This window comes from Macaca fascicularis, chromosome 19 (genome assembly GCF_037993035.2).
Source record: "Macaca fascicularis isolate 582-1 chromosome 19, T2T-MFA8v1.1".
NCBI classification, from domain to species: Eukaryota; Metazoa; Chordata; class Mammalia; order Primates; family Cercopithecidae; genus Macaca; species Macaca fascicularis.
Genome location: NC_088393.1, coordinates 61,183,789 through 61,209,179, shown reverse-complemented (window position 1 = coordinate 61,209,179; position 25,391 = coordinate 61,183,789). Strand labels below are relative to the sequence as shown.

At 43.1% G+C, this 25,391-nt stretch overlaps 2 protein-coding genes and 1 pseudogene across 2 annotated transcripts in view; all 3 read right to left on the bottom strand.

The window, feature by feature from the left end:
• Nucleotides 1-25,391, bottom strand: part of LOC102146399 (tropomyosin-2-like) — a 133,927-nt gene that overhangs the window by 68,471 nt on the left and 40,065 nt on the right.
• Nucleotides 6,637-8,092, bottom strand: LOC135968618 (uncharacterized; annotated as a pseudogene).
• On the bottom strand, nt 7,961-25,340 carry LOC102146024 (uncharacterized). Its single transcript, XM_074024472.1, is given in 7 exon segments — nt 7,961-8,407; nt 8,410-8,579; nt 8,581-8,624; nt 8,626-11,264; nt 16,454-16,580; nt 21,554-21,641; nt 25,296-25,340. Coding segments are annotated over 6 exon segments (3,132 nt in total). The 5' UTR covers nt 21,569-21,641; nt 25,296-25,340; the 3' UTR covers nt 7,961-8,270.

Sequence of the window (25,391 nt, the reverse complement as noted above, 5' to 3'; positions counted from 1 at the left end):
TATACCTTGTCTCTATATTTTACACAGGTACATTTAATTTCTTTTTCTTTTTTTTTTTTTTTTGAGACAGAGTCTTGCTCTGTCACCCAGGCTGGAGTGCAGTGGCCGGATCTCAGCTCACTGCAAGCTCCGCGTCCCGGGTTTATGCCATTCTCCTGCCTCAGCCTCCCAAGTAGCTGGGACTACAAGCGCCCACCACCTCGCCCGGCTAGTTTTTTGTATTTTTTAGTAGAGACGGGGTTTCACTGTTAGCCAGGATGGTCTGGATCTCCTGACCTCGTGATCCGCCCGTCTCGGCCTCCCAAAGTGCTGGGATTACAGGCTTGAGCCACCGTGCCCGGCCCATTTAATTTCATAATTTTTTTTTTTTTTTTTTTTTTTTTAGACAGAGTCTCGCTCTGCCACCCAGGCTGGAGTGCAGTGGCCGGATCTCAGCTCACTGCAAGCTCCGCCTCCCGGGTTCACGCCATTCTCCTGCCTCAGCCTCCCGAGTAGCTGGGACTACAGGCGCCCGCCACCTCGCCCGGCTAGTTTTTTGTAGTTTTTAGTAGAGACGGGGTTTCACAGTGTCAGCCAGGATGGTCTCGATCTCCTGACCTCGTGATCCGCCCGTCTCGGCCTCCCAAAGTGCTGGGATTACAGGCTTGAGCCACCGCGCCCGGCCCATAATTTTGTTTTTGACCGGTTTCCACTGATGTGTCAAATATTACCCCAGAGGCTGATACCAGTTATGAATAAATCTTTAAAGACCTTGATTAAATGTAGATACCCTGATTGGAGTATAAAATTACAGGAATCTGCCTCATGACTAAATTAGATTTAAACAATTGACCCCCTATCAGGACAGCTACACAGAGACTCACTTCTTTTTATGCCAGGAAAGAAAGTACAATGGCACCTACCACAGGCATTAATGGACACTCTGATATCATGTTCTACCTGACGTAAAACACTAGAGGATGATCAAATAAAGTAGGGTAGAAATTAAATGATCATGGCCCGGCGCGGTGGCTCACGCCTGTAATCCTAGCACTTTGAGAGGCCTAGGCAGGCAGATCACCTGAGGTCAGGAGTTCGAGGCCGGCCTGGCCAACATGGTGAAACCTCGTCTCTACTAAAAATACAAAAATTAGCTGGGCATGGTTGTGCGCGCCTGTAATCTCAGCTACTTGGAAGGCTGAGAGAGGAGAATTGCTTGAACCTGGGAGGCAGAGGTTGCAGTGAGCGGAAATCACAAGACTGCTCCCCAGATCTGGGCTACAGAACAAGATTTGGTCTCAGAAAAAAAAAAAAAGGAAAGAAAGCAATGGACTTGTGAGCATAACTGAATACCAAATAATATAGAAATGTCATAGAAACGTATAGTTTACCAATATTTACATATATATTACTATATAATTATACTGATGTATACTTAATTATATTGATGTATAGTTATATAACTATATAAAATATAGTATTACAAATATAGTTTATCAATATATAGCATACCAATTTCAATTAACAGAAATATCCCAAATGGTAATAATTTTCTAGCTAGACTGACAAATTTTTTTCTCAGTGCAAAAAAGTTTACTGGTCCTATGATGTTGTAGGCAGGTCTCCAACTCCTGGTGCTACTCCTGTGTTTATGTTATGTTACCAAAAGGAATTTGGCTGGTAATTTCCTAATGAATGAAGGTTACTAGTCATTTGATATATTTTTTTTTTTTGAGACCGAGTTTCGCTCTGTTGACCAGGCTGCAGTGCAGTGGCGCGATCTCGGCTCACTGCATCCTCCGCCTCTCTGGTTCAAGCGATCCTCCTACCTCAGTCTCCTGAGTAGCTGGGATTATAGGCACCCGCCACCATGCCTAGCCTCATTCAGCTTTGAAAGAGAAAACTGTGTGTAATCCCAGCATTTTGAAAGGCCAAGGTGGGTGGATGACTTGTGGTCAGGAGTTCAAGACCAACCTGGCTAACATGGTGAAACCCCATCTCTACTAAAAATACAAAAATCAGCCAGCGTGGTGGTCCGTGCCTGTAATCCCAGCTACTTGGAAGGCTGAGGCAGGAGAACCACTTTAACCCTAGAAGTGGAGGTTGCAGTGAGCAGAGATTGCACCACTGCACTCCAGACTGGTCGACAGAGCAAGACTCAGTCTCAAAAAAGTAAAGAAAAGAAAAGAAAGTTATCCTGGATTATCTGGGTGGGTCCTAAGTGTCCTTGAAGCAGAAGTGTATGTCAGAGAGATGCAACAGCGGAGGAAGTTAGGACCCAGGAGCACGAGGGTGATTTCATGTACTGGATTTTGAATATATGGGAACCAGGAGAAAATAATGAATTCTGACAACATTCTGAATGAGCTCAGAAGGAAATTCTGCCCCCACAGCCTCAAGACTCGATCCCATGGCTTTGACCTTGATTTTGGCCTTGTGAGACCAGACAGAGTACCCACAAAAACCTGACACATTTCTCATCTATGAACTGTGAGAAAATAAATGGGTGCTGTAGTAAACATCTGGCTATACCATGGCAATTCATAAACACAAAATTAATGCACACCTGAACAATGTAATAAAATATTTAAACACTAAAATAAAAAGTAGTCATTTATATCTAAACATAAATTCACCAGTTTGAGGTGTAGCCTTCCTATACAATTTCATAGAATATCTAAAATTGCTTCTGAAATCATATACAAAATATGTATGAATATACACACCATTCAGATATTCTGTTCATTATTCAATATTTAAATATATATTTGCAGATTTACATTTCTGTCTAATTCAATAGTTTTCACCAACCAGTGATGTTTTTTCTTTTCTTTTTCTTTTTGAGATGGAGTTTCATTCTTGTTGTCCAGGCTGGAGTCCAGTGGCGTGATTTCAACTCACCTCAACTTCTGCCAACTGGCTTCAAGCGATTCTCCCGCCTCAGCCTCTGGAGAAGGTGGGATTACAGGCATGCGCCACCACACCCGGCTACTTTTGTAGTTTTAGTAGAGATGGAGTTTCACAATGTTGGTCAGGCTGGTCTCCAACTCCCGACCTCAGGTGATCTGCCTGCCTCGACCTCCCAAAGTGCTGGGATTACAGGTGTGAGCCACCATGTCTGGCCAATCAGTGATGTTTTCATACCAGTTGCAATAGATCTGTGCATTTTTTAAAATGCCACATCAGATTCCATGGTGACTGTGAATAAACCATGGCATTGCAACACTCCTTGTTCACACATCGACAGAGCTGAGTGTGTCCGTCTGTGTCCTGCCAGAGCACACATCACAGCATGTTGATCACGCTGACTGAGCACCTGTGGTGACCTGTGTGGTCCTTGGATAGATTATTATTGCACCATGGTGACTGCACATTCTCCCCAAGACAGACAACTGATAACAGACCTTGCGAGTAGCCATAAAATGTCACATTCCAACAAATGCGCACCCAGGTAACTCCACCCAGTACTGCCTCCTCTAGGCCCCTGTCATCCCGTAGAAGGCCCGAAAAGAACGGGATTTACAAGAAAATCTATGGTAGTTTTCACTGGGAGCCCACAGTTTGTGGCAGGAAATGGGAACGGATTTGGGTTTTTTGCGGGGTTGGGGTGGTATGGGGTGGTTAGGGGGGTGTGTGTTGGGGAGGGTCAGTACACCCTATATCCCCACTGCTGTAGGAAAATCTGGGGGCATCTCTGGGAAGGCACCTGAAGACAGAGTAGAAACTCACATTTTGTTCTCCATGTAGGAACTTCTCATACCTGATTCTCTCCTGTGGCAAAGGATTATTATAAAATATGATGTTTGCTGGAAGTTTTTTGGTTTTTTTTTTTTGAGACGGAGTCTCACTCTGTCCCCCAGGATGGAGTGCAGTAGCGCGATCTCGGCTCACTGCAACTTCCACCTCTCGGGCTCAAGCGATTCTCCTGCCTCGGCCTCAGGAGCAGCTGGGATTACAGGCGTGCGCCACCGTGCCTTGTTAAGTTTTGTATTTTTAGTAAAGATGGGACATCTCTGCGTTAGTCAGCCTGGTCTCAAAGTCCCAACCTCAGGTGATTCGCCCACCTCAGCCTCCCAAAGTGCTGGGATTAGAGGCATGAGCCGCAGCGCCCGGCCTCTATGTAGCTTTGTAAAAATCCTTGTAGCTATCTCATTTAGGAATAAAATGGAAGGCAGGTATTTCTGACACAGTTCCCAGCTTGACTTTTCTCTTTGGCTTAGTAATTTTTATTTTGCTTTCACGTGCTTGTGACTGACATAATGCTCTGACACAGATATTGTTTTATGTAGATTTTTCCAAACTAGTAAAGTCCAAGGGTCTGTCATGAACTGGGTTATGGGAGACGAGAAGATTCCCAGGAGACTCCTGGTCTCAACCAATCCTCCCACCTCAGCCTCCCAAACTGCGAGGACCACAGGTGTGATCCACTGAACCCAGTGGAGTTAAAAAAAAAAAAAAAAAAAAAAAAAAAGCAACACACAAATTAAGGTACTCTATGGAATTACATCATTTGACTTTTTTTTGAAATGAAGTCTCATATATTCATTACTGACCCCAGCCAAACAATGGGTTCATAACAGATTCAGAGAGAAAAAATATATTCCCAATAAAACATGTCCAACTCTCCAGATGGTGGTGACATTTTCAGCTTGATATGGTAACGTGATTGAGACACTCAGACAGCATAAATATGTGTGCCATCTCATATGCAATTCCTTATAGACCTAGCTTGGTTCTTCTCCAATGTCTCCTTTTAAAGTTGTACCTGTTTTCTTACCAGTTTTGATCTGAATCCACTGGGGCATGGAACGATTTTGCTTTTGTTTCTTGGTCAGGAATCGCTTAATCCTGAAAGTCTTACAAGAAGATCTGGTGAGAAGCAGAGTCAAGTACACACACCACGAGAGGAGAGAGGAAGAGAAGGGGCTTGATATCTTTTTTTTTTTTCTTTTTGAGACAAAATTTCGCTCTTGTTGCCCAGGCTGGAGTGCAATGGTGCCATCTCAGCTCACTGCAACCTCCGCCACCCGGGTTCCAGCGATTCTCCAGCCTCAGCCTGCTGAGTAACTGGGATTACTGGCACCTGCCACCATACCCAGCTAATTTTTGTATTTTTAGTAGAGACGGGGTTTCACCATTTTAACCAGCCTGTTCTTGAACTCCTGAATACTATTTCTGCCGTTACCTGTCAGTCCTCTTCATTGTGGCACACACAAGCTTAATTTTTTTTTTTTTTAAACTGATGTGGGCCAGATGTGGTGGCTCATGCCTGTAATCCCAGCACTTTGGGAGGCCAAGGTGGGTGGATCACAAGGTCAGGAGTTCAAGATCAATCTGGCCAATATGGTGAAACCCCATCTCTACTAAAAACACAAAAATTAGCCGTGTGTGGTGGTGTGAACCCACCAGGGAGGTAGAGACAGGAGAATCACTTCAATCCAGGAAGCAGAGGTTGCAGTGAGCCGAGATCACACCACTGCACCCCAGCCTGGTCAACAGATCAAGACACTGTCTCAAAACAAGGAAACAAAAGAAAACAAAAAACTGATGTGGATGGTGTGCCTGCTGCTCCTTGCATCACCTTCAACACTGTCTTGTCCCGATTCAAATGAGTTATCCATTTACAAACTGTTTATTTCTTTTGGGCATCATCTCCATAACCTTTTCATAAAGCATCAATGATTATATTATTCCTCTTCCCAAACTTTCCCATAATTATTCTTTTATTGAGACAGTATCTTGCTCCGTCACCCATGCTGGAGTGCAGTGGCATGACCACAGCTCCCTGCAGCCTCAACCTCCCAGGCTGAAGCCATCCTCCCACCACAGATTCCACAGTAGCTGGCCCTGCAGTCATATGCCACCATGCCCAGCAAATTTTTGTATTTTTTGTAGACAAGGTGGTTTCACCATGTTGCCCAGGCTGGTCTTAAATACCTGGGCTCACGTGACCCACCTGTCTTGGCCTCTGAAAGTGCTGGGATTAACCGCCTGAGACACTGCATCTGATCTCATCATAAATTTGATGTTTCTTCTTGTTTCAATTTTAGCAGAATTTATATTACTTTGATAGAATCTCTTTTCAAACTCATGTCTTATCCTTCTGAGTGCCTTAAACTAGAACCTGTTCAGACATGTTATAACAGATTTGTACCAGTTTATTTTGGTGCAAAAACTGTGAAATTCATGCACAATTTTCTCAAAATACTTATTTTTCCATGAATTTCTCCAAGACTGCTTGCACTAGAACACTATTCAAGAGGACATTAAAAAAAATGTAGATGTTCACGTGACACTTATTTCTGGGATGCAAGGAAGGTTCAACATATTCAAGCAAATCAATGTGATATGCCACTTGAACAGAAAGAAAGATGAAAACCACATCATCTTAATAGATGGAGAAAAAGCATTTCAGAAAATTCAAAATCCAGTCATCATAGAAATCCTAAACAAAATAGATAGAAAAGGAAATGTACCTCAACAATAGAAAGACCATCTGTGAAATGACCAATGAGTAAATAGTCAAGCAGGGAAAATGGAATGCTTTTCCTGTAGGATCTCACATGATGCAAGAATGCTCTCACCCCTTCTATTCAATCAATACTGGCTGTCCTAGCCAGAGCAGTGAAATAGCAGAAGAAATAAAACTCACCCAAATCAGAAAGAAAGAAGTAAAATTATATTTGTTTATAGATGACATGATCTTCTGTGTAGAAGATCACAAAGAGTCAACCAAAATACTACTGGAACTAAGTAACATATTCAGTGGATTTGCACAATACAGTATCAGCACCAAAAATTAGTTGAATTTCCATACTTTAACAATAAAAATTTTTAAAATTTTTAAACACTTCCATTTGCTGGAGAATGTAAAGTAAGAAATACTTAGAAATAAACTTAAAAAGCTCAGAAGTTCGTACCTTGAAATCTACAAACATTGCTCAAAATGATTAAAAACAGAGCTACAACCCATATTGATGTTTTGGAAAAATATTGTTAAATGATTATATAACCCAATGTGATTTAGATTCAACACAATACCCATAAAAATCCCTATCAGTTTTTTTTTTTAAGAAAGAGAAAACAGGCTGGGAAAATGGCTCACGTCTGTTGGCCAGGTTGATCTCAAATTCCTGACCTCAAGTGATATACCTCCCTTGGCCTCACAAAATGCTGAGATTACAGGCAGGAGCCAGTGCCCAGCCCAATCCTTTTAACATAAACACTTTAATTTCAATTAATGCTTGAACTCAATGTTAAATCAACTCAACTAAATGCTGAATTGACTCTAATGTTAATTAATGCTTAACGGTTTGCTCTACTCATTGCATTTGGAACAACTACCTCCAAAATGAATGTTCTGATGTTCTTCAAGGAGTGAACTCAGACTGAAGACCTTGGCACATTGATGACATTTGTAAGATTTCTGTCCAGTATGCATTCTCTGACGCCTAATGACGTGTGAACGTGAAGTAAAGGCTTTGCCACGATCATCACACTTGTGAGGTTTCTCTCCTATGTTTCGCATAGAATGAAACTTGACTGAAGACCTTGCCACAATCATGACATTTGTAAGGTTTCTCTCCAGCATGAGTTCACCAATGAACTGCAAGGTATGAATGATGTCTGAAAACTCTCCCAAATTTATTACACTAGTATGATCTCTCTTCATTATGGATTCTCCAATGATTTGCAATGGTTGTAGCATTACTGAAGACTTTGTGACAAACATTACATCAGTAAAGTTTCCCTACAACATGAATTGCCTGATGGTAAACAAGTGTTGACTGCCCACTAAAGACTCTGTCACACTCGTTACACTCGTAAGGTTTCTCTCCAGTGTGAATTCTAGGATGTTGTGCCAGGTGCGAATCATACCTGAAAGCCTTGTCACAAACTTACATTTTTATGGTTTATCTCTAGTATGAATTCACCTAGGTCTTTCAAGGTTTGATGTGCAACTGAAAACTTTGTGACATTCTTCACATTTGTAAGCTTTCTCTCCAGTATGAATTCTCCTGTCTCTCGAGGCTTGATTGGCAACTGTAAACTTTGTCACGTGCTTCACATTTCTAAGGTTTCTCTCCAGTATGAATTCTGTGATGACGTGCATGGTGTGCCTGTTGATTAAAAACCACACCATATTCATTACACTTGTAAGGTTTCTCTCCAATATGAATTTTCTTGTCTTTCAAGGCTTGATTTGTGACTAAACTTTTTTCATGATTTACATTTCTAAGGTTTATCTCCAGGATAAATTGTATGATGACGTGCAAGCTTTGCTTTTCGATTCAAAACCCTTTCACAATCACTACACTTGTAAGGTTTCTTTCTAATATGATTTCTAGGACTACCAAGGTTTGATTTGAATCTGAAAGCTTCATCACATTCTTCACATTTATAAGGTTTCTCTCTAGTATGAGTTCAAGGTATGAATGATGTCTGAAAAATTTGCCGGTTTTATCACACTTCTAAGATCTCTCTTCATTATGGATTCTCCAATGATTTGCAATAGTTGTAGCATTACTGAAGACATGGTGACAATCACTACATTTGTGAAGTGCTGACTGCCCATGAAAGGCTTTGCCACACTCATTTGTAAGGTTTCTCTCCAGTATGAAGTCTACGATGGCGTGTAAGGTATGACTTCCGACTAAACATCTTACCACACTCATTACACTTGTAAGGTTTCTCTCCAGTATGAAGTCTACGATGGCATGTAAGGTGTGACTTCTGACCAAAGGTCTTGCCACAGTCATTACACTTGTAAGGTTTCTCTCCAGTATGAAGTCTACGATGGTATGCAAGGTATGACTTCTGATTAAACGTTTTGCCACACTCATTACACTTGTAAGGTTTCTCTCCAGTATGAAGACTATGATGGCGTCTAAGGTACGACTTCTGACTAAAGGTCTTGCCACACTCATTACACTTGTACAGTTTCTCTCCAGTATGAATTCCCCTATGTATTACAAGGCTTGACTTGAAACGGAAAGCTTTGTCACATTCTTCACATTTGTAAGGTTTCTCTCCAGTATGAACTCTACGATGGTATGTAAGGGATGATGTCCGGCTAAAGGTCTTGCCACACTCATTACACTTGCAAAGATTCTCTCCAGTATGACTTTTCCGATGTATTTCAAGGTTTGATTTGAAACTGTAAGCTTTGTCACATTCTTCACATTTGTAAGGTTTCTCTCCAGTATGAAGTCTACAATGGCATTTAAGGGTTAACTGTTGATTGAAGTTCTTGCCACCCTCATTACACTTGCAAGGTTTCTCTCCAGTATGAAGTCTACGATGGCATGTGAGGGATGACTTGTGACGGAAGGTCTTGTCACACTCATTACACTTGTAAGGTTTCTCTCCAGTATGAAGTGTACGATGGCATATAAGGGATGACTTCTGAATAAAGGTCTTGCCACATTCATTACAGTTGTATGGTTTCTGTCCAGTATGAATTCTCCTATGTCTTTCAAGGTTTGATTTCCTACCGAAAGCTTTGTCACATTCTTCACATTTGTAAGGTTTCTCTCCAGTGTGAAGTCTACGATGGTATGTAAGGGATGACTTCCGACTAAACGTCTTGCCACACTCATTACACTTGTACGGTTTCTCTCCAGTGTGAATTCTCCTGTGTCTTTCAAGCTTTGATTTGAAACTGAAAGCTTTGTCACATCCTTCACATTTGTAAGGTTTCTTTTCAGGATGAAGTCTACGATGGCATGTAAGCGATGACTTCTGACTAAAGATCTTGCCACACTCCTTACACTTGTACAGTTTCTCTCCAGTATGAATTCTCCTATGTCTTTCAAGGTTTGATTTCAAACTGAAAGCTTTGTCACATTCTTCACATTTGTAAGGTTTCTCTCCAGTATGAAGTCTACGATGCCACGTAAGGGATGATATCCGGCTGAAGGTCTTGCCACACTCAGTACACTTGTAAAGATTCTCTTCAGTGTGAATTTTCCGATGTATTTCAAGGTTTGATTTGAAACTGTAAGCTTTGTCACATTCTTCACATTTGTAAGGTTTCTCTCTACTATGAAGTCTACGATGGCATTTAAGGGTTAACTGCTGACTGAAGGTCTTGCCACACTCATTGCACTTGTAAAGTTTCTCTCCAGTATGACGTCTACGATGCCATGTAAGGGATGACTTCTGACTAAAGGTCTTGCCACACTCATTACACTTGTAAGGTTTCTCTCCAGTATGAAGTCTACGATGGCATGTAAGGTATGACTTCGAACTGAAGGTCTTGTCACACTCATTACACTTGTACGGTTTCTCTCCAGTATGAATTCTCCTATGTGTTTCAAAGTTTGATTTGAAACAGAAAGCTTTGTGACATTCTTCACATTTGTAAAGTTTCTCTCCAGTATGAAGTCTACGATGGTATGTAAGGGTTAACTCCTGACTGAAGGTCTTGCCACACTCATTACACTTGTATGGTTTCTCTGCACTATGAATTCTCGTATGTCTTTCAAGGATTGATTTGAAACTGAAAGCTTTGTCACATTCCTCACATTTGTAAGGTTTCTCAACAGTATGAAATCTACGATGGCATGTAAGGGATGACATCTGACTGAAAGTCTTGCCACACTCATTACACCTGTAAGGTTTCTCACCAGTGTGACATCTATGATGGCCTGCAAGGTATTGCTTCTGATTAAAGACCTTGCCACACACATCACATTTATATTGTTTCTGTCCCAAATAGATTATCTGACGTTTCCTTAAGAGTGAGCTATAATTAAAGGCTTTGCCACTCTCATTACATGGGAAAGATTTTTCTCTCATGTGTACTTCCTGTTTTTCTGTGAGTAATGAAGAATTCCGGAAATCATTCCCATAGTTATTAGATATATGGGTTTTGGGCCTACAAGAAATTCTTTGGGCTGTTGAAAATGAGGAAGCATCGTTGATAGACTTCTCAACTTGATTATCAATTTTCCCTTTGGTGTGAAATAGGTGCAGTTCAGGCAGATGTGAATGAAAGCTTAATCCAAGCTGATCTTTAATAGGCTTGTTTCCAGCATGACTATGATCATATCGGTCTGTACTACCTGTCAAGTTGTTGATTTTTGTAATGGGTGCTTCATGGCCATTTCTTTCATCTTCTTGCCACTGAAACTCAAAGTTATGAATATCTTTATCAATACCGTGGAAGCAAAAATCTCCAATGTGATGACTTTCATGTCTTTGCAAAGTCCCTGTGTGGAGCACTTCTCTATTGCCTTGCGCTGTTGATGAGAACTCCTTCATCATGCATTTGGAAGAAATAGCTACAAAATATAAACACCAAAATTTTCAAGTTAAGTACAGATGGTAAACAATGCTGAAATGTGTAACTATGACACAAAAAACAATACTTATTTTAAACTTTCCAAACATGACCCTCAAAGCTTAGGAACAGAAAAGCGTAAGATTCTTTAACAAATAATGGGCTATTACATGTGCTTCAAATTACTTTTACAGAAGCCTATTTCCAATACTGTGACAAAACAATGACAGGGCACAAACGTGTGTCACCTAAAGTAAGGAATAGTTTTCCACTGGGACCCTAAAGTGTCTAACAGTTTCCCAAAAATATCACTGTCACATCAATGAAAAGTATATATTCTTCATATTTGCTGTATAGAAATAAATGCTAAAGGATCACAGGAAATACTATATTGGTAAATAATCCACAACAAGCTTATGTAAGGATAACCAAAATCAATGGAAATTCTGTATTGTCAATCACAGCACTGAGAAGATAAGAAAAGACTACAAAATTTAGCCAGGCGTGGTGGCCCACATCTGTAGTCCCAGCTACTTGGGAGGGTGAGTCACAAGAATCATTTGAACCCGAGAGGCAGAGGTAGCAGTGAGCCAAGATTGCACTATACTTTAGCCTGGGCGACAAAGTGAGACTCCATCTCAAAAAACAAAAAAAGTTAATACAATGCTTTTCTAAATAACTGTCATAAAATTACCTATATCCATGCAGAAAAGGCACTTCGTGACATTTTAAATAATTTTTTTATTTTTACATTTTTGAGGCTAAGTTTCACTCTCTCACAACCAGCTGGAATTAAATGGCCTGATCTCGGCTCACTGCAACCTCCGCCTTTTGGGTTCAACTGATTCTCCTGCCTCAGCCTCCTGAGTACCTGGGATTACAGGCACGGCACACGTCACCATGCTTGGCTAATTTTTGTATTTTTAGTAGAGACAGGGTTTCAACATGTTGGCCAGGCTGGCCTTAAACTGTTGACTTCAAGTGTTCTACCTGCTTCAGCCTCCCAAAGTCCTGGGATGGCATGCATGAGCCACAGCATCCGGTGGCACTTTGTGACATTAACTAGTGGACTGTGTCAGTTATACTGCATACTGCATACATACCGAAAAGCCTTATGTACAATCATAAAAATTAATTAGTAAAATATTGTAACGCATAAAACCAGGACGCAAATAAGTACCTTTATACAACCTGCAAAATTCTAAACAATTCGCTGCTAAGAAAAACTCCACAACTTTTACTTACCACCAGCGCACAATGTAAGAAAGGAAATACATGTTAAGATCACTACCTTCTGATTTATGAAGTCAAAAATGTACACAGCATTATAAGGAATAAGAATTGACTAAAGGCCAGGCACGGTGGCTCAGGTGTGTAATCCCAGCACTTTGGGAGGCTGAGGCGGGTGGATCATGAGGTCAGGAGTTCGAGAGTAGCCTGGCCAACATGGTGAAATCCCAACTCTACTAAAAATAAAAAAAAAATCAACTGGGTATGGCGGTGGGTGCCTGTAATCTCAGCTACTTGGAAGGCTGAGGCAGGAGAATCATTTCAACCTGGGAGGTGGAGGTTGTAGTGAGCTGAGATCGCACCACTGCACTCCAACCTGATTGAGAGGGTGAGACTTCATCTCGGAAAAAAAAAAAAAAAAAAAAAAGAATTGACTAACAGTGCCAGAGGGTGCAATTATGATGTCACAACTACATTTATGAAACAGCCAGGCAATACAGCAATTCTATAGATACATATGCATTGTTGGCCTTAAATATCTAGTTCACTATGCACAAAATACAAAACACAGAATGTGTACTGGGAAAATGTTTAAACTGAGATCAGAGAAAACATTTTATCATTCAAATTGCACAATAAAAACATAAACAATATGATGCAGCCTCCCTGGTGTGAATGTTCTTATTGGCCAAAAGCCACGTTCAGAGTTTTTATTCTCCAACGGGATGTTCCTGCGGATGGGGCCTTTGAGAGAATTTGGTCATGGGTGTTGACTACTCATGAATAGGACTTGTGCTTTCATAAAAAGAGATACAAAAGACTCATTTCCTGTTCCTTTTTCTCCCATGTCAGGACACAGCAGTAAGATGGCTGGGCTAAACCCTAAAGAAGGCTCTCACTAGGAACCAATTTGGCTGGCATCTTGCTCTTGGGTTTCCCACTTTCCAAATTCATAAGAAATAAATGTCTGTGTCTGAAGCCTCCCACTTTAAGCTATTTCTTTTTTTGTTTGTTTTTGAGACCAATTCAAGCTCTATCACCCAGGCTGGAGTGTAGTGGCAGGATTCTCCTGCCTCAAGAGATTCTCCTACCTCAGCCCGGAGTCTCACTTTGTCACCTGGACTGGAGTGCAGTGGGGCAATCTTGGCTCACTGCAACCTTCACCTCCCATGTTCAAGTGATTCTCCTGCCTCAGCCTCTCAAGTACTTGGGATAACAACCGTGTGCCACCACGTCCAGCTAATTTTTGTATTGTTAGTAGAGACAGGGTTTCACCATGTTGGCCTGGCTGGCCTTGAACTCCTGAACTCAGGTGATCTGCCCCTCTTGGCCTCCCAAAGTGCTGGGATTATAGGCTTGAGCCACCACGCCTGGTCAATTTCTTGTATTTAGTAGATTTGAGGTTTCACCATGTTGGCCAGACTGGTCTCAAACTCCTGACTTCAAGTGATCCGCCCACCTTGGCATCCCAAACTGCTGAGATTAGAGGCGTGAGCCACCTCGGCCGGCCAGTCTAAGCTACTTCTGTCAGTGAAATGACTGAGACAGGAAAAGGAGCACCTCATTATCAACATCACCAAAGGCTGACAGATCTGATTAAACAAAGGAAGTTTAGAGACTGTACTATAAATCTCACAATACTTGAAGCCATCTAGAGCAATAACATGTTTTAAAAATTTTAAAGGTGGCCAGGCATGGTGGTTCACGCCTGTAATCCCAGCACTTTGGGAGGCTGACGCAGGAGGAACACAAGGTCAGGAGATCGAGACCATCCTGGCTAACAGGGTGAAACCTGTTTCTACCAAAAAAAAAAAAAAATTAGCTGGGTGCAGTGGCATGTGCCTGTAGTCCCAGCTGCTTGGGAAACTGAAGCAGGAAAATCACTTGAACCTGGGAGGTAGAGGTTGCAGTGAGCCAGGATCGCACCACCGCACTCCAGCCTGGGTGAGAGAAAGGAGACTCTGTATTAAAAAAAAAAAAGAAAGAAAAGAAAGAAAAAAGAAAGAAGTCTAAAGAGTAATTCCAACCCACAAATATATATAAAGTTCTCCAGTAAAGGTATCTAAAAAGACAGACAGGCTGGGTCTGTCTGGTGGTTCACACCTGTAATCACAGAAGTTTAGAAGGCCGAGGTTGGTGGATCACTAGAGCGCAGGGGTTCAAGACCAGCCTGACCAAAAAGGAGAAACCCTGTGTCTATTAAAATACGAAATTAGCCAGGCGTGGTGGCACATGCCTATAATCCCAGCTACTCGGGACACTGAGGCAGGAGAATCGCTTAAACCCGGGCGTTGGAGGTTGGAGTATCCCGAGATTGTGCCATTGCACTCCAGCATGGGCGACAAGAACAAAACTTCATCTCATCAACAAATAAATAAATACATACATGAATAGGTAAATAAGAGGACTGATACAGAAACTGGTTTAGTGTACATTTTCTCCATAAATCAACTTTTTTTCTGTTATTTAGAAGAAAAAAGCATGAAAAAACATTGTACATAAATGTTTATGAAAATGCAACATACACAGAAATAATTCTGACATAAATAAAGAATTCCAGTGGAGAAAGAGTAGTTTCTGCAGGTTATGAATTTTTTTTTTTTCAGGCAGTCTCATGTGCCACCCAGGCTGGAGTGCAGTGGTGCAATCTCAGCTCACTGCAACCTCCACCTCCCAGGTTCAAGCGACTCTCCTGCATTAGCCTCTTGAGTAGCAGGACTACAAGCGCCCACCATGGTGTCCAGCTAATTTTTGTATTTTTAGTAGAGATGGAGTTTCGCCATGTTAGCCAGGCTGGTTTTGAACTCCTGACCTCAGGTGATTTGCCTGCCTTGGCTCTCATAGTTCTGGAATTACAGGCATGGGTCACAAGAATCATTTGAGCCCAAGAGGTGGAGTTGGCTGTGGTGAGCCAAATATCCCCACTGCACTGTAGCCTTGGTGGCAGAGTGAGACTCCATCATAAACAAACAAACAAACAAAAAAGGAAATAAGGGGGTCAAAGCATGTCTACACAAAAAAGCAATTAAACACAAAAAGTAGGAAATGAGAAATGAAGAACCAAAAAAACCTACAAGAAATACAGATAATATGTAAAAAAATCACAAAGGTAAGGTCTTCTCCATCAGTAATACTTCAGCTGTAAGTATTTAACTCTACACTCAGAAGGCAAAGACTGGCTGAATCAACAAAAACCAACTATATGTTATCTACAAGAGACTCATAGACTCATATTAGCCTAAAGGACACACATATGCAAAGTTTTTTGTTTGTTTGTTTGTTTTTTGTTTGTTTGTTTGTTTTTGAGACGGAGTCTTGCTGTGTTGCCAGGCTGGAGTGCAGTGGTGATCTTGGCTCACTGCAACCTCTGATTCCTGGGTTTATGTGATTTTCCTGCCTCAGCCTCTGGAGTAGCTGGGATTATAGGCATGTGCCATCAAACCCTGCTAATTTTTGTATTTTTTGTAGAGACGGGGTTTCACCATGTAGGCCAAACTGGTCTCGATCTCCTGACCTTGTGATCCACCCACCTCAGCCTCCCAAAGTGCTGGGATTACAGGCGTAAGCCACCATGCCCAGCCACACATACGCAAAAATTTTAAAAATAAAAGCCAATAATTAGGTATGGGGTTGGCGCCTGTAATCCCAGTTGCTCAGGAGACTGTGGAAGATCTTTTGAGCACAGGAGATCAAGATGAATTTCAACAACACAGCAAGACCCTGTCTGGAAAAAAAACCAAACTAAAAAAGTTGCCCGACATGCTGGCATGCGCCTGTACCAGCTACCAGGGGAGGCTGAGGTGGGACAATCACATCAGCCCAGGAATTCAAGACTGCAGTGAACCATGATCCCACCACTTCACTCCACCCTGGGTGACAGAGAGAGACACTGTATCTAAAAAAGAAGAGCAAATAAAAAGATATGCAAGGGCACGTCCCCAGGAGGGAAGTTATCCTCACCCAGGGAGACCAGGTTCCTATAATTCTCCAACATCACAGCCCTGTATAGAGTCCTCTGAGCAGGGTCCAGGCATTTCCACTCCTCCTGAGAGAATTCTATGGCCACATCCCTGAATGTCAACAGACCCTGAAATGAAAACACATTTTAACCAAATGGTTATGGGCGGAATTCTTATCTTTACAGAAAATGAGAAGAAAGAGAGGTGAAAGCATGGATTTAAATGCAGTGAATATTCTAGCAAATCTGAGTAAGGGATTTCTCACCACATTTTGTCTTCCCAGTTGTGTTTTACCAAACTTTTTTTTTTTTTTCCTGAGGTGGAGTCTCACTCTGTTGCCCAGGGTGGAGTGCAAAGGCACAGTCTCCACTCTCTGGATCTCCACCTCCCAGGATCAAGCGATTCTCCTGCCTTAGCTTCCTGAGCAGCTGAAATTACAGGCATGTGCCACCAGGACCGGTTAATTTTGTATTTTTAGCAGAAATGGTTTTCACCGTATTCACCAGGTTGGTCTCAAACCCCTGACCTCCTGATTCGCCTGCCTCAGCCTCTCCAAGTTCTGGAATTACATGCATGATCCACTGTGCCCAGCCCAGAAACTTTTATTGACACACCAAGTGACATTCAGTATCTAGATATGACAGAGTATGAGTGATGTCTTCAAGGATGACAACGTTCACAGTGAAAGATCAGAAACTAATATCTGGCTGGGTGCAGTGGCACATGCCTGTTATCCCAGCGACCTGGGAGGCTGACAAAGGAGAATTGCTTGATCCCGGGAGGTAGAGGTTGCAATGATCTGAAATCACACCAATCCAGCCTGGGCAACAGAGACCCCATCTCAAAAAAAAAAAAAAAAAAAAATTACATATATATACACACACACATATATATAAATATATAACATATTATTTATATATTTTTTTAAAAATAATATTTTTTTTTATATATTAGCCGGGCATGGTGGCAGGCAGCCTGAGGTAGGAGGATGGCTTGAGACTGAGAGTAGAAGTTGCAGTGAGCTAACATTGCGCCACTGTGCTCCAGCCTGGGCAAAACAGTGAGACCTAGTCTCAAAATAAAATAAAATGCATGAAAACTAGATTACTCAAAGTATGAAAATCATATATATACATATATATATGTATGTCAACAAAATAATGAAACCTACACACACAAAAAACCAGATGTTAATACAAAGATTTGTCATTTTCCCCAGATTTTCAAAATGGAAAAGCTGTTCAAAATATATACATTTGTGTGTGTACATATGTATGTATATGTATATGTGTGTGTGTATATTGTGTGTGTGTGTGTTTATATATATAAAGGCTTTAAAAATATAAAAAGTAGCAAGTTTTGTTGACCTGAAGAGGAATCTCATCTTGCTGGAAAAGGACACTTTGGCAGTTGGGGGCAGGGGGGAATCTTGTGGGATCTAAGAAAACAGGAAATGCCTCATCCTAGAGGAAGCAATCACCCTTTCACCTGCCTGACCTGGAGGAATCCTCAGACACCTGTAGGAATGCAGGCGTGCGCAGAGGCAGCCACTATGGCACTCTTTATACAGAGAAAAATTGCAAAGAACCCACTTATCATTCAGCCAATTTCCAATGCAGATGGCAAAGAGCAAGCTCTCCACGTTTACTAACAAGACAACATGTAAATGTTCACAACCAGCAGGATCAAGTCTCAAAGTAAAATATTTCCTGGAACACAAAGAAGAAAACAAGACACTGGGGTCTACTTGAGGGTGGAGGGTGGGAGGAAGGAGATGAGCAGAAATAATAATTATAGGGGGCCAGACGTGGTGGCTCACGCCTGTAATCCCACCACTTTGGGAGGCCGAGGCAGGTGGATCACCTGTCAGGGGTTCAAGATCAGCCTGGCCAACATGGTGAAACCCTGTCTCTACTGAAACTACAAAAATTAGCAAGGCGTGGTAGCAGGCCTCTGTAATTTCAGCCACTCGGGAAGCTGAGGCAGAAGAATTGCTTGGACCTGGGAGGCAGAGGTTGCAGCGAGTTCACATCATGCCATTATACTCCAGCCTGGGCAACAAGAGCAAAACTCAGTCTCAAACAAATAAATAGATAAAAAATAACTATTGGGTAAGGGGCTTAACACCAGAGTGATGAAATAATCTGTACAACAAACCCTGATGACACTAGTTTACCTGTGTAACAGACCTTCACATGTAGCCCCAAACCTAAAGTGAAAACAGAAATATAAAAACTTTTTTATTTTTTTGAGATGAGTCTTGCTCTGTGCCCAGGATGCAGTGCAGTTACACAATCTCAGATCACTGCAACCTCCGCCTCCCAGGTTCAAGGGATTCTCTTGCCTCAGCTTCCTGAGTAGCTTGGATTACAGGCATATGCCATCACACCCAGCTAATTTTTGTAAAAAGATTTTTCTTTTTTTAATTTACTGCAGACCTTTTTCTAAAGTCTCATAACGATGCAGAAATACACAAGTACGAGACTTGCTCTGACAGCTGACACGGAACTGACAGTAGCGACTCCCCAGTGAAGCTGGAAGGAGGGTGGAGGATGTGACAGGGAACGGAGATGCCTTATGGCCAAGGGTCTAAGCTTCAGCTTTGCTTGGTGTTTTACCACAAAATAAATACATTCACCATGTGATGTTTAAATATAAAAATATATATTTAATAATATTATTGGGGCTGGGCACAGTGGCTTGCACCTGTAAACCCAGCCCTCCAGGAGGCTGAGGTGGGCAGATCACCTGAGGTGAGTAGTTGGAGACCAGCCTGGCCAACATGGTGATAGCCGTCACTAATAAAAATATAACAAAATTAGCTGGGCATGGTGACACGTGCCTGTAATCCCAGCTACATGGGAGGCTGAGGCATGAGAATTACCTGGACCCGGAAGATGGAGGTTGCCTTGAGCCAAGATCATGCCACTGCACTTCAGCCTGGGCAACAGAGCAAGACTTCATATATTTGAAATATAATATTATCGGCCGGGCGCGGTGGCTCACGCCTGTAATCCCAGCACTTTGGGAGGCCGAGGCGGGCGGATCACAAGGTCAGGAGATCGAGACCACGGTGAAACCCCGTCTCTACTAAAAATACAAAAAATTAGCCGGGCGTGGTTGTGGGCGCCTGTAGTCCCAGCTACTCGGGAGGCTGAGGCAGGAGAATGGCGTGAACCCGGGAGGCGGAGCTTGCAGTGAGCCGAGATCGCGCCACTGCACTCTAGCCTGGGCGACAGAGCGAGACTCCGTCTCAAAAAAAAAAAAAAAAAAGAAATATAATATTATCATAATATAATAATAATACTGATAATAAAAATTATCACCATTTTTACTGAAAACACCTGTTTTACAAGCCTCTCCACAGTAACACCACAATCTCCATGAGCTTAATGTGCTAAGAATGGTTTAATGAATCTCCTGCTTTTAGGTTGATTTCATATTCTTAAAATAATGATGGAATAAAACATCATCTATCATTCATGTCTATGTATGAACTTTCCATTCTAATTAGTAAGATTTTTGGAGTCAGAAACACAGCAACTCACTCAATTACCTAAAAATGTAGTATAAAATCAGGCAGAAACATTTCTCCATATTGGTCGCCTTTTCTAGAATTTACCACATACTTTGTGCATATTAATACATGACTTCTGTTGCGAGAAGTCAGGGATCCCGAATGGAGGGACCGGCTGAAGCTGCGGCAGAAGAACATGAATTGTGAAGATTTCATGGACATTTATTAGTTCCCCAAATTAATACTTTTATAATTTCTTACACCTGTCTTTACTGCAATCTCTGAACATAAACTGTGAAGATTTCATGGACATTTGTCACTTCCCCAGTCAATACTCTTGTGATTTCCTATGCCTGTCTTTACTTTAATCTCTTTAATCTCGTCATCTTCATAATCTGAGGATGTATGTTGCTTTAGGACCCTGTGATGATTGAGTTAACTACACTAATTGTTCCTAAACCATGTGTGTTTAAACAATATAAAATCTGGGCACCTTGAAAAGAAAACAGGATAATAGCGATGTTCAGGGAACAAGGGAGATAACCATTAGGTCTGAATGCCTGAGAGCCGGGTGGAACACAGCCATATTTCTCTTCTTTCAAAAGCAAATAGGAGAAATATCGCTGAATTCTTTTGCTCAGCAAGGAACAGCTCTGAGAAAGAGAATGCGTTCCGAGGGGTAGGCATCTACAATGGCCGCTGTAGGAATGTCTGTCTTTTACGGTTGCAGATAAGGGATGAAGTAAACCCCGGTCACCCGTCGTGCTCCCAGGTCTATCAGGATGAGGAAATTCTCACCTAGTAAATTTTTAGTGAAAGTGGTTGTCTGCTCTCAAACCCTGTCTCCTGATAAGATGTTATCAATGACAATGCATGCCTGAAACTTCAATAGCAATTTTAATTTCACCCTGGTCCTGTGATCTCACCCTGCCTCCATTTGCCTTGTAATATTTGATTACCTTGTGAAGCATTTGATCTCTGTGACGCATATCCTATTCGTACACTCCCTCCCCTTTGAAAATCACTAATAAAAACTTGCTGGTTTTGCAGCTTGGGGGGCATCACAGAACCTGCCGACATGTGATGTGTCTCCCAGACACACAGCTTTAAAATTTCTCTCTTTGTACTCTTTCCCTTTATTTCTCAGACTGGCCGACACTTAAGGAAAATAGAAAAGAACCCATGTTGAAATATCGGGGGCCAGGTTCCCCTGATAGACTTCCATCAGCAGTTGCTCTAATCCTGGTCCACAGAGAGGTGACAGAGCATCCAGATGTGGCCCCTGAACAATCCCTGCTGCCCAACAGCACTGACACCACAGGACCCTCACCCCGTCTCCATTCATGTCTGGGTGTGAGCCCTTCCCAGGCCCATGCCCAGTGCCGCCTCTTCCCAAGTTCATGTCACTGGGTCACAAGAGATAAAATCTAAGCGCGATGAGAGGGACTGAGGGAAGGCATGGGTGAATGCGAGCAAACTTGTCAGGCAGGACGCTTCAGACTCAGAGAAGATTCCCAACTCCAAGGCCCAGCAGCATTTCTGAAGGGAAGGAGACAGAACAATCCACCAAGAATATCATCTCACCTGAGGAAGAGCCATCCCTGACTCCTTTGCTTTCCTCTTCCTCTTCCGGGTTTCTTCCTCATGTATCAAGAGTGTTTAGAAGTCAATCCTGAAAGTTAAAAATACGTTGTTTATTGCTCAGAATCAACACATCCCCTCCCTGTAACACAATGAAACATACAAAGGAGACCTCACCCTGAGGAAATATGGTCCCCTCTACTGCCCACTGCAGAAGGGACAATAAACTCCTATAGGAAAACTCCCACTTCTCTCCTGGAGGAGCCCACACACACGCTCCTGCAGTGGGGAGCTGGGCTGGAATGAGCTCCCCTTCAGGGTACAGACCCAGCCCTGACCAATCCTCAGCCCAGACCCTGAGGATCACTTGGGCTCAGGAGTCCAAGACCAGTCTGGCCAACACGGTGATATACTGTCTCTACTAAAAATAGAAAAACTGAGCAGGCATGGTGGCTCATGTCTGTAGTACTAGCACTCTGGAAGGCCGAGGAGGGTGGATTACTTGAGGTCAGAAGTTCAAGACCAGCCTGGCCAACATGGTGAAATATAAAAAAAGTAAGTGGGCTTGGTGGGTGTCTCTCTACTCTACTAGTGGGCTTGGTGGGTGTCTGTAATCCCAGCTACTCAGAAGGCAGAGGCAGGAGAATTGCTTGAACCCAGGAGGTGGCAGTTGCACTGAACCAAGATCATGCCACTGAACTTCAGCCTAGGTGACAGTGTGAGACTCAAAAATAAAATAAAATAAAATAAAAATAAAACTACAATAATTAGCTGGGTGTGGTGGCACACACCTGCAATCTCAGCTATATGGGTTGCTGAGGCACAAGAATCATTTGAACCCAGGAAACAGAGGTTGCAGTGAGCCAAGATCATCAGACTGCACTCACAGCCTGGACAACAGAGACTCTGTCTCAAAAAAAAAAAAAAAAAAAAAAAGTTTCTGATGTGATTGATGCAGGGATAATAAAACCTGAGTAACGTGATAGAGACTGATGGGCAGAGTGAACTTCAGATAGTGGTGGGAGGGCATGGGAGACAGCTCTGAGCCTAGACCTGAACGAGGAGAAAAGGGACAGTGCCTTTTAAAAAGCACAACATGCTTTTTAAAGGCATTATGCATTAAGCTCACATTCCCTTAAATATTGTTTCCAAAGCTGCTCAGCCTCTAGCCCAGCTGGAATCTCCAGGAAGAGGCAGAGAGAGTTTGAGAAAAAAGACGCAGGGGAGGACAGGGTGGTGAAAAGAGAAAGCAGCCTTCCACACCCCAATTTACACGCTTCACCATATCCTAAAGTTGCAAGCAGCACCTGAAATCATCACTAATGAAACAGAAAATGCATTCGACTTACCGGCCCAGCAAGCCACGAAAATGAGCAATGCCATCTACCAAAATAGATTAACTTTAGACTACCTCCTAGCCCAGGAAGGAGGAGTATGTAGAAAGTTTAATCTAACTAATTGCTGCCTAGAAATCCATGACAATAGGAAGGCTATTATAGAAATAACTGCCAGAGGCCGGGCGCGGTGGCTCAAGCCTGTAATCCCAGCACTTTGGGAGGCCGAGTCGGGTGGATCACGAGGTCAGGAGATCGAGACCATCCTAGCTAACACGGTGAAACCCCGTCTCTACTAAAAAATACAAAAAAAACTAGCCGGGCGAGGTGGCGGGCACCTATAGTCCCAGCTACTCTGGAGGCTGAGGCAGGAGAATGCTGTAAAGCCGGGAGGCGGAGCTTGCAGTGAGCTGAGATCCGGCCACTGCACTCCAGCCTGGACCACAGAGCGAGACTCCGTCTCACAAAAAAAAAAAAAGAGAAAGAACTGCCAGAATGAAAAAATTAGCCCAAGTTCCAGTCCACACTTAGAAAAAGTAGGCTCCTGAGTCCCTCTTTAGAGGCTGGTTTTCCTCCTTCAGTATATTCAAAACCTTAATAGGAGTAGTTCCAGCCATACTAAGAATTTGTTTAATACTCCCTTGCCTCTTACCTCTCCTTGTTAAGAACATTCAATCAACGATAGAAGCACTTGTAACCAGGCAGACTACCACTCAGCTAATAGCTCTATGTGAATATCAGCCTGTGCCTAAAGAAGAAAACCTGCTCTTTCATGAAGAATCCAGTAACAATGATGCTTTCTATTAAAATCTTGTTTATAACAAGCATCTAAGGGAGGAAACTGAGGTAGAAATTTTAAAAATCAATATGCATTCATTCACTCCAAGAAAAGTAACGGGCAAGGCAAAGGTTAAAAAGAAAAGAAGAACCAGTTCTCCTCTGCCTAGCAAGCTCACTTCAAGAACAGTTATAAGATAACACTGTTTGCGAAGTCGAAGGCAAAGGAACAGGCTCCAGACAGCCCCCCACCTTCCCAGAACAAGGGTGAAATAAAAAAAAAAAAAGGACAAATTTGTGTATTTAGCTGTTCTTGTTTTTCTTTCAACGCAGCTACAAGGCCACCAGCGATGGAAGGACACAAGTTACGCTATGCTATAGATTACCTGACCTATCAATGTATGATTAACTCTTTTTATTCAGCTTCTGAAAGCAAAAAACCCCACTCTGTGTTTGTTGAAATGCTCAGCTTTTTTGATGTAAACCCACGGAGCCGGTGCCTACCTTAAATAAACATCATCCTGTCTCCCCCATATCAGTCTCTTCTCAGTTTCCCACAACACCATCTCTGCGCCTTCTCTGCTCTCTCCATTACATTCTCTCTTCCCTGTTATACCGCCCTGACCCTAGGTTCTAGCAGCCTAGATCCCCAGGTGTCCTCCCTGCTGTGGTTCTCCTTCTGTTCTCTTTGCCACCAGCACCACTCTGTCTGTCCCGGCTCCAAGTGCTTCCTCCTCTCCCTCACTCTGATGAGCCTCCCTCTTTGCTGCCCCTCTCCCTACCTTGCTGTCCTTCATCTCTCTGTACATCTAGCTTTTCTCTACATTTCTCCAGTTGCTTTTCTCCTCCTGCTTTCTTACCGTTTTCTTTTCACTTTTGCTGCCTCTCGGCAAATCCCTCACCCATCCTCTACTTTGCCATCTGTTGTGGGTCTTTCTCATTCTTCTTTTCTGTCTCAGGTTTTCTACTGCTCTCTCTCCGTCTCCTGATCCCTTTGGCCCACACAATCACAGGAGGGTTTGGAGTAAGACGCCTGCATCCCGGTGGAGCGCATTTTCCAGGGGCTGGAGGTGGACAGGCAAGAACACCCCGTGTCACAGGACAGGCCCCGGGCACCTCCCCAACGCGGGCTCGGGGAAGCGGTGACTGTGGAGCGGAGACCTGTGGAGCAGCAGGGCCCCGCACGAGGACGGGGGTGAAGCGGCGATGGCGCCTTAAGACAGTTGTGGGGTGGGGTCTGCAGGATCCCAGGACAAGGCAGAGGACGCGGCCTTCCCGGGACTGGGGCAGCGGCGCTGCGCTCCAGGGGCCTACGAGGGCGAGAATCCACCACTCCGGTGAGGACTTTAAAAAGCGCGGGGCGGGAGGAGTCAGAAAAAGGTTTAGAGCAGGAAAACTAAGCGTAGAAAGTGTATACGTTGCCCTATAGCAGAAAGACGCGGGACGGGACCAGCCTCAGGGCGACCTAAAACCCAAAAGGAAGCGACCCCCGGCCTCTCACGGGGATGTCTCAATTTGCTCTGGGTGAAGGACGACGGCTGAGAATTTCCAGGTTTGTGGGGATCCCAGGTCCCAGCTGCGGAAGCGCCGGGGACCTGGGAAACGCAGACAATAGAAGTCAGGGCGAAACTCACGCGCCGCGTTGGAACCGTCACTCCACGAGATCCGCTTCCTGGTCTGCGCGAATCTGCGCGCGCAGGACAGAAGCCAGGCCTGGGCGGGACCCGCGA